Below are 10391 nucleotides of genomic sequence, written 5' to 3'. Positions count from 1 at the left end.
TATGTTCCAGAGATGACCAGCCAGTGACGCCCAAGGCCAAATGGAACGGTGAGGAGTCTGTGAAAGATTTATGAGATGATTTCATCTGCTTCAGTAAACCTAAGGACAAACACGAGGAAGAGTTTGGTTGCTAGAAACACAGATGCTGGGAAACCACATATGTTTGTGTTTAACTAAATTATCATTTAAGTTCAATCATTACCAAAATGGTTTGGAGGAGAATGACGTCATTATCTGTCTGACCTGTTTATGGGGTACTTCTTTTACAGGTCTGTTTGACTGGAAAAAGGACAGGAAATTCTTTGCTCGTTTTGAAGAGCCTGTCTCTCCTGACAAAGAATCACCTCCTGAAGATGGTGAAATACTCTCCTTATCTTTGTCATCCCACCATATCTCTCCATCAGCACAATCTTGTTGCTTTGTATGAGTTTGGTTGACAGAGAGATATTGTGAGTGTGTGTTTGATGCCAACAGCCTTGCAGTCCAATACACCAGTGGAGGCCAGAGGCTTGCTAATTATTTATCTTGCAGTGAGGGCCCAAGTTCTGTCTATCAGCATTCGGAACACACACACACTCACACAGTCCCGGTCTATGGTGGTCTATTGTACAGATGATTCAGTTGCTTGCTGACAGTAGTCGCGGATGCTAGGGGGACAGTGGAGAGTGTAATTTTGAAAAGACCCTTTCTTGTTCGCCTGTCATAAAAGAGGTGCATCGTCATCAACACATTTAGAATGACTGATGGGGCGATGGGTATGTCTTGTTTTGGTTCTTTGTGGCTCTGACTCTGCAATTTTAATTGGTTCAAATCAATGAATGGTAGTATATAAGCAAGAAGAATTTTCTTGGGCCACATGAGGTGCTGAACTTTGGATGTTAATTAGCTTGGATCAAATGAACTGGATCAATATTTGTGTGCCGGTGCTTTTGTCTCCATTTTCTGCTGATTCATACCTAATCTATTGCTCTTTTTTCCCCTGCAGTTGAAGTTGTCAGTCGAACTCTTGGCAACTTCAGATGTCTGTCTGTGGCCGAACAGCAGGATGTAAGTGTTTTTCTTCTTCTTGTAACACTTAAATTGTGTTATTACTAGACATAATTTTGTGTGTGTAGCACATAATGTAACATGAGATTACTAATAGCACTTTTCCAATGCATAGTACCGTCTTGGTTTGGGGCAGTAGGTTTTCCACTTCACCGTCCAGTATTACTGCGTGAAACTACAAAAACCACAGCACATTGAACACATCAGTCAGAACGAGAAACGCTAACAAATCAACAACTATGGAAGAGAATTGTGGAGTATAATACTGCATTCGCATTTGTGTTTATTTTGTCATTTTTTAGCCATATATTCTCAAATGTGATCGACTTGACACATTTGGAACCCCTTCTGACCAGGTACTGTAAATAGTAGTAGGCCTACAGTACATGGTTTTTCCTGTGGAAATAGCGAGTAGAACAATGGTGAGCCAAACTGGTACTGCGCAGAAGAAAAGAGGCAATGGTGTTTTCACTCTGTACTTAAAAGTACATAAGAATACAATTTCTGATGCTTGCTACAAACAGTTCCTCTGTCCTTTGGTCACATCAGAATCAGAATCAGAATCATCTGTATTTGCCAAGTATGTCCAAAACACACAAGGAATTTGTCTCCGGTAGTTGGAGCCGCTCTAGTACAACAGACAGTCAATTTACAGAACACTTTGGAGACATAAAGACATTGACAAAAAACAATTGTTGTCCCTTCAGAGTTGCATCATGCAAGTAGAGTTTACCAAACCAGAAGGAGGCGGCCTTGGCTTTGCGCTGGTTGGGGGGACTAATGGCAGCATGCTCAGGGTGAAAGAAATATGTTCTGGTGGAGTAGCTGAGCAGGATGGCAGGCTAAGAGTGGGAGATATTCTTCTAGAGGTAACATTACCAATGACGTTTGCCCATACAGTATATCTTGAACTTTTTCCCGTCCTCTGGTAAAACCATAGATCCCGACTGTGTTAAACTAGGTGAACGGTGTCATTGTCTCTGGACTGAGCCACAATAAAGTGGTGGATATTCTGCGTAAAGCTGAGGGCACAGTGCAGCTCACCATCTGCAGAGACATCCTGCCCTTGACCTATTCTGAATCACCCACACCACCCAACATGGCCACGGGCGCCGAGGCTGTCCTGGCAGAGCAGCCAGCTCCAGTTACCACCTCGGATGCCTCTTCCTCTCCTGACGCCTATGATAAATAAACCAGCGCAGCGCCCCCCTGGTAGGATCTGTGCATTGTGCATGTTTTTTGTCCAGCCAAGATCCGTTAAGCACTATAACATGTTTTTCTTTATATGCTGTTTCAGAGGCGACTGCAGAATGGGTGTTTAATGAATCGTGTGTTTTAGTCACAACACCACCTCCTACTCCACGACAACTGACTGTGGTAATGGATGAAACTCCAGTCAATCAGGTAACACACATAAAGTATGAACACCCAGCGGAAGTGCCAAAGTCAAACACAATCAGCTTTGTGATGCTGTTTGACTTCCAAGTTGCTCTCATTTAAAACAATTTCCATACAAAATAACACTACTTAAGTAACATTTTAACATTCTTGACTGTCATACGATCCTTTAAAATCCTTTAAAGACCCCTGATAGGTTCTTGCAGAGCAACACTGACACCTTTTCACATTTTCTAGGTATGGCTAGACTTAAATAAGTGTGTCTGTCAGCTGGTACGTACAGTAATTGTATGTTCATCATGTCATCTGCTTGGTAAATGTTAATTTGTGTATGTAATTAATATTGAGTTTGCTGTCTTGTATAAATGGAAGACCCTCTCCATTATTGTAATCATATCGTAATTTCTGATTCTATTATAATCATTACACTTTTTCCTCTAATCACTGTTACTCTTCTGTGATAGCATCACAAAAAACTATTATTAGCACTAACATTAACATTTATTAAAGACGTTAGTCCTTGAAATGCTGACTGAGCTGATGTCTCATAAGATTTGCTAACGTCAAACATGATGATGATAGTTGTGTTTGACTTTTGATGCACATTTCACGACTTTGGCAGTTCCACTATACATAAAGTATGTATGTTTGTCCGTATGTTTTGTCCTTTTCACTAATGGTTGCCTGCTGGTTTGTGGGCTAGGAGAGCTGTGACACCACGCCTTCTCATCAAGCTTGCTGCCCGTCACTGAATGTCACTGAAATGTTGCATGGAGCTTCTGACAGGTAGTAACTTCCTAAACTCCTCTTCCCTTGTATCATATAGTCCCACATTTCATTTGCATCTTGTTTTTCTTTTTTTTTTAGTTAATTTTAATTCTGCAACACACAAACAAAAAACAGTATGGAACCTTACTGGTTAGTGGTAGATAGGAATAAGATTGAAACTTGTACATTCTTTGTAGTTTGGCCACTTTACCTTTAGGGCCTGATTTACTGAGATACCAAACGGTGGGGGCTACATTGCACGTTTATGTAACAGATTGTGCGGGCTGTTGGCAACAAGCGTAAACGTGTTGGAGACCACGGTATTTAAAAAAAGGGTTTTGTGTTTTAGGTCGCGCTGATGGTTTTCATTATAGGACATTTTGGAGAGCAGCACAAGCACAAAAGGAAGTTTGAAGTAATGGAATTGGAAGTGTCAGTGGAAGACAAACAAACATATTACTGAGGGACAGAAAATAAATCTATCGCTCCGATAATTTGGGGGGAAGCCAGCAACTTCGTCAAAGCCTTCTTTTGTTTGATTCAACTCATCCTGAGACCCCATCCTGCGTAACATTCCATTTAAAACTTGGGACACCATACCCAAAAACTACTCTGGGAAAGGCCAGCACCAGCCAATTGTCACCATGCACTGAAATGACCCAGGTGTAAGGAAATGCAGAGTTGAAAGGAGTTTTGTCAAAGACGAGTGGCTCCAAGTCAGATCATTCAGAAGCTGCAAAATTACATTGCTGAATAGACAACGTCAAACACGGTATTTAAAGATGAAAAATCAGTCATCCCAATTTATCTCAGATTCCATAAATCACATGCTGAAGTTATCTATTTGCTAATACTCTTCCCAGAATGTGCAAAATGACCTGGCAGATGCAATTTTGGGTGCGCTGGGTCAGTACATCAGCTTCCACATCTGTTTGCATGAGCGATCAAGTCTTAACCCGTTTTTCCACGCACACACATTTAGTTAAATCAGGCCCGCAATGTTTTGCTGTGCTGGAATTCCCTTGTTCACCACAAGGAGGGAATAGAGAGCAATGAATAAAACGGCCACCTTGAGGAAAGTAGATGCTTGAATTAATGGGCGATGACGAATCTCTACTTATGCTCCTATACTAATAAGCAAGTCACCTATGTAGAGGTGAAACAAAATTAAAATTATGATGGTGGTGGCCTACTGGTTAGCACATCTGCATCACACTTGAGAGGTCCAGGGTTCAAATCTTGGGCCCTCGTGTGTGGAGTTTGCATGTGTCCCTTTTCTTGCGTGGGTTTTCTCCCGGTACTCAGGCTTCCTCCCACATTCCAGAAACATGCATGTTGTTGAGTTAATTGAGGACTTAAATTGTGCATACATGTCATTTATTGTTTGTATGTACCCTGCAATCAATAAATTATAGATAAATTAAGATCACAAAATATTAATTACAGAAAAAAATCTTATAAAGACCTCCCTGTATGATGCAGTGTAGTTCTACACCACTAGAACCACAATAATAAGCATTTGATTAATCATAACTAAGCACTATTATCTTTGTAAAAAGCATAATTTTTGATGCAACTCTTTAATTGGACCTCATTAGTATCCCAAGAGAAGAGCACGAGTCTTGTTATTGAGCAACACCATGTGGACCTTGTACTCAAATACCCACAAAGAATAACCGACTGATGAGCAATAAATATTTTCGCATGGTCTCGTATACTGTATTTTAGGTGGAAAAGTCGCAGGGAAAGGAAGCTCAGCCTTGCATGATCTCAACTGGTCCCTACCTACCGAAGAGTAAAAATGGTGTGGTCTCCCCCCTTGCCCCCTGACTCCCCCAGGAAACACACTGTGACCAAACTGTTGGACCGATCCTGCAAAAGCATCCGGAAACTAGAGTCAGATGGCTGGAGCAGTGAAGAGGAAGAAGACGATGTGTTTGACGCCACTGCTCACAAAAACACCTCAACACAGACAGGTTTATATTCCTCCACTCAACTACTCACAAAAAGTTAGGGATATTCCAGCTTCTGGGTGACATTTTAGGAGAAACCTAAAATGGATTTTAACCTTAAGAGGTGAACTTTTACCTTATCTAAACTTTTGAATGCACATGCCCAACTGTTCAATATTTCAGTTCTTTTTGGACAACATGCTGTTCTGCAACAATGAGCTGAATGGCAAAATTCACAAGAGGTGTTTGATCCATGAATCAACCAAAACATTTTCTAAGTGCACTTCTATGTCTTTCTGTGACTCTTCTAGTCTCTCTGTATATATCTTTTTTGCAACCTGCTGATGACACTCAGTGAAACACAATGCTCAGGGGCCGCGTCCCATCCTGTTTGACTGTGTTGTATCTGTATTTCTATCTATTGCTTAGGCCCACCCCTAATATCAGAGGAGGAACTGTGCAGTTTAGCCCTCATTAGCCCATCTAGAAGCAGCCAGTATTCAGGCTCAAGGGTCAAAGCCATTATCCAGATTTTGCAACATCAACTAGACCAGCAAGAACTGGTCAAAGAATTCCTGGTGGGTTTTAGTGAACGTTGTCCAGCACATATTGCTCAATGGGACATTACATGCATAGTGACATTTTTACACACTAATGTGACTTTAGGCTCTGGAGCACCTAAAGCCCTCTGATGACTGCATGGTGGGAAAAGCCCCCGAGAACAGAGACAAGAACCGCTACAGAGACATCCTGCCCTGTGAGTCATTCACCATTCAATTAGTTTTCACCATTTGCTTAAGCCGCCACAGTCAAATTATAATTCTGGGATGCTTATCCTAGATGTCATCCAAGAATATGAGCAAAACATTTTTTAATTACTATGAGAGATGTAGGTCAATGTCTTTTATAGATGGAGTAGCTTCAAGGGCAGACAGACAGCAGACATTACGTGCTGTCATTCCAATTATGTGCCTCACAGTTAGAAAGTCGTTGTGTGACAATACAATAACTAATAAGATACACAAAAGATTTTGATGTTCATATAGTGTAATAGTGAAAAGGTTATAAACTACAATAATGATAATGAAAAATGCGTTTTCCCCACATGTAAGAATATAGTGCTTTCTTTTGGTAGGAAATCCCGCTAAATTTTAATGAGAAGAGGCCCAACTATGTCAAAAGGTGGCCCCCTGATGTTTATCAGTCAGTATTTGTACACAACGATGAATGTCTAATGCACAGAGAAATGAACAACTGTATGTCATAATTACATGTTGGACTTTTATATGGGATTTATTAGGAGTAAAAAGAAAGCAAATCACACTTGTCCATCCGTTTTAAGACAAACACGGAGCACATTTACTTTATAGTCTCCAGAGGACTGTTTTTTAGGTTGGGTGAATGGAGCCAGAGATAAATGAGCATGCTGACAAAGATAGTGAGCCTCAGTGGAATACGACTGACCCTCACCATATGCCCTCTGCCATTACTGTTTGCGCATACAGCATGTTACTTACTGACTAAATCAATTTCTTGTATTTAAACAGCCATTTTCCAGAACATTCCAAGTAGGTGGGGGGGATTTTTGGGTAAACACTTTGATTCCATTAGTCTTCTCATCACCAACAAACCTACTTTGTTGCAGACCTCAAGGCTGTTTGCACAGTTTTATTTAGTTATTGCATGAGTTTTGGCAAAACAAGATGACAGAACCCAGGAAACTATCAAGGATCTGTTGCAGGAGTGTTGGTTTTTTTTCAATTCGGAAACACTTAGTGATGCAAGCAAGAAACTGGACACACTCACCCTGGTTGTGTGTCCTCTTTTCCATCCACAGACGACAAAACTCGCGTCACCCTTGGAGAGAAGCACGACTACATCAACGCCAGCTACATCCGCATGCAAGCCGGAGTTGAGGAACTCTCCTACATCTCCTGCCAAGGACCCCTACCCTCTACAGTGGCTGCGTTCTGGCAGATGATCTGGGAAAACAAATCGGACGTGATTGCAATGATGACTCAAGAAGTAGAACGAGGAAAGGTGAAATGTCACAAGTACTGTCCCGAGAAGCCAGATGAGCCCCTGGACATGGGCAAGTATAACGTCCACCTGGAAAACCAGCAGTACTTGGAATATTTCCACATCAAGCTCATCCGCATGGTGGAAACAGAGGTGAGAAGGCATTCCTGCCTCTGAATATGTACAGTGGTACCTCTAAGTTTGATTTGGTCATCTTCCATCCATCCATTTTCTATACCGCTTCTCCTCATTAGGGTCGCCATTACTGTTTGCGGGAAGAAAATAAAATGTCATTAACTCCACAAGACAAGACTCAATACTGACTGTCATGGCACTGAACCATTGGTAATGCTGGACTATTCTAGTCCTTTTTTTTATTCTCTTAATTTTACACATAGGTCTCTTTAGGGACTTATTGGGCTCAATCTGGGACCTCGGGATGACAGCTCAGGTGATATGCTGTCATTTTGTATGGGGACGGTTCCAACTCTAAAAACGCTTCTTTGGGGCATATTTTTCACCAAGATTTTGGTTGAACTTAAAATTGTACCCATTTTTGAGGTGTTCAAACTTCAAGGTACCACTATATTTTAATCCGACATTCTACTTTAACGAATCCATCCTTTGATTTGAATATTCCAGACAGCAGAGACCCACATTGTCCATCACCTGAAGTTCACACACTGGCCCGACCACGGTGTTCCGCGCTACTCCGAGCAACTGGTTCGCTTCATCCGGTACCTGCGCTCAGTGCACCGCAAGGGGCCCGTCACGGTCCACTGCAGCGCCGGCATCGGACGCTCGGGTGTTCTCATCTGTACTGACATTATCCTCAGCCTCATCGAGAGGGATTTGCCTGTGAGTGACAAGCACTCCACAAGTTGCGTAGTGTCGTTTTCACTTTTATTCTCAATGTCATTAATCACACTTACTAGTAGCCGACTAAATCAGGTGTGGGAAACCTACGACCTTTGAGCTAAATACGACCCGTGAGAACATTTGATCCACCATGGGGGCAATATAATACAGACATACGGCTATACATGAAGATCACAGCTCCGCGGTAAACTGCAGTAATATGAGTTGTTTTCGCAGAATATGAAGAATGTATTCTTGTGAGAATTGTTATATTATCTGTGCACGTGTTTCTCCACTGTTTGTGTTAAAAATATCCATTACTTGAAGGGTGCAAAACCGATCCTATTTGTTAGCCCCTTAGCCTTTATGGCATTTTGCATTTTTTCTTAGCATTAAGCTAAGCAGACTTAAACACATGTCGTTATATTAGATATACAACATGTACTTGTCTTTGTTTAATGTTTTGTTTGACAACTTGAACTGGAAGTGGCGATAAACAGCTTGAAGTCTGTTTTTCAAAGGATTGTTTACTTGTTGTTGTTGATGTGTCAAACTGCTGCTTGTTGTCAGTTGAGTTCCATGCCACCATACAACACTCATATCTCTATTTGTTTGCTAGCGAGTCTAAGCAAAAAATCTGCCAAATGACAATTGGTGTATGTCGAGTCACTCATATCTCAAGGCACTAGTGTATGTTATTTGGTAGAGGAAAGAAACAATAGGCATGATTAAGCCCATGCATGAGCCATCTGTCTTCTTGTCCTCAGATTAACGTCAGCAACATCGTAAAGGAGATGAGACTTCAGCGACATGGGATGATTCAGACCAAGGTCAGTGCTAACGGGGGGGCTTCCAAGTTCAAGCTTTAAATCAAGCCAGCCTCCAAAACCGAGACTTTTTTCTCTGTCTTGGTTTCAGGAACAGTACGTCTTCTGCTACAAAGTCTGGTTGGAGGTTTTACAGGGCATTTTACAGCTCCATGGTACCCAGTGGCAACCGGAAAGTCCCCAAGACCACAAAATAGTTTGATTGTTTGCATTTGTGTGTCCACAAGCACTGGCAACACCTTCTTCTTGAACTCTTGTCTGTTTTCATACAGTGCGCTGTCTAGATGTATGTAGGAAGAAAATACACTTTTGTTTATCCTAGATCTCTTAAGGGAATCCTTGCGTATTTCAGGCTGAGTGATTTGCCTTATGCCTATGTTATTGCATTCATTGTAAGTCTTTCCATAGCATTTCATTTGCAAATTGCCATCATAATAGTCCAACAGTTTTTTGTCTGGTAGGAATGCCATTAAGGTCACATAAGATCATCTTACCAAAGTTTATTATCTGATAACTTGATGAATGTGAGTTTTTATTTCATTAAGTGCATTTGAACCCTGGAGGGAGAGAGAGAGAGGAGGGGAGAGGGGGGGGGGGGGGTGAGAGCGAGAGAGAGAAAGGGCAACACTATTAATTCTGTAAATCTCCTAAAGAAATGAAAAGAATCAAGTGCCTTGGAATCAACCCCGAGCTGCTATAGTCACAAGTGGTTGGGCCGAAGGAGCGCAGCACTGTTTGAGAGCACTTGCAAGACGTTTGACTGAATGTGCACTTGTTATTTAATGTGGATGTACCCTTGCTCCAAGTCACAGGCAAGACAATGACATATTACCTTAAGTTAGTGTACAGATGGTACACTTCCCTGTTTTGTATGACAAAAAAAAAAGACTTTAAACCCCCTGCAGATAGCAACATATAGCAAATTTGAATACATTTATACATTTTCAATTCACTCTTTTTGCTAAAGGCTTCAATGCCCATTGTTGCGAATGTGGTATTTGGGCTTTTTGGTTGAATTTGTGATAATAGCCTCTAGCTGTATTCACTGGCTTTTTTAATACAAAGAAAGCCAAAATGCAAAACTTAATGAATAAGAGGTTTACACAATGTACAGTGCAACAACATAGCTGCTGGTTTGTACCTCGACTTTTGGATGCTTCTCGCTGCTATAACACACTCATACTGTATACACACACACATGCCAAGAAATGCTGGCATATACCCCTCGTTTTCCATGTCACTGTTCTCTTTTAACGGCACCGAGACGGAATAGGGGTACAAAGTTGACCCAGCAATTTTCTGCCTTAGCAGGTTGTATCATAGTGTCTACTTTTACACCACCTGTAAAATATGGCATTTTCCCACCTTTTTTGGTGTAACTTATGTAGAAAACAGCACTGACATGGATGGGAGGGATGAAGTCAACCCGGCAGTGTTCCGTCCTCTGAGCTAGTATCGTCAACTCTGTAAAAACTAGGGATGTCCAAAGTCAGGCCCGGTGGCCATATACTTTATGGCCTAC

General features: G+C 41.5%; 1 protein-coding gene across 1 annotated transcript in view; it reads left to right on the top strand.

Moving 5' to 3' along the window:
- ptpn20 (protein tyrosine phosphatase non-receptor type 20) overlaps positions 1 to 9449 on the top strand; it is a 34837-nt gene extending 25388 nt beyond the window's left edge. The window contains 14 exon segments of the mRNA XM_061689942.1: positions 11 to 48; positions 270 to 356; positions 986 to 1047; positions 1755 to 1916; positions 2009 to 2225; positions 2315 to 2451; positions 3149 to 3231; positions 5053 to 5189; positions 5595 to 5743; positions 5832 to 5922; positions 7003 to 7337; positions 7827 to 8042; positions 8810 to 8872; positions 8961 to 9449. Of these exon segments, the coding sequence (XP_061545926.1) occupies positions 11 to 48; positions 270 to 356; positions 986 to 1047; positions 1755 to 1916; positions 2009 to 2225; positions 2315 to 2451; positions 3149 to 3231; positions 5053 to 5189; positions 5595 to 5743; positions 5832 to 5922; positions 7003 to 7337; positions 7827 to 8042; positions 8810 to 8872; positions 8961 to 9071 (1888 nt within the window). The 3' untranslated portion in view covers positions 9072 to 9449.
- The last annotated feature ends 942 nt before the right edge of the window (positions 9450 to 10391 follow it).

This window comes from Phycodurus eques, chromosome 11 (assembly GCF_024500275.1).
Source record: "Phycodurus eques isolate BA_2022a chromosome 11, UOR_Pequ_1.1, whole genome shotgun sequence".
Classification (NCBI taxonomy): Eukaryota; Metazoa; Chordata; class Actinopteri; order Syngnathiformes; family Syngnathidae; genus Phycodurus; species Phycodurus eques.
The sequence above is the reverse complement of the archived record's forward strand: the minus strand, read 5'-3'. Positions and strand labels throughout refer to the sequence as shown.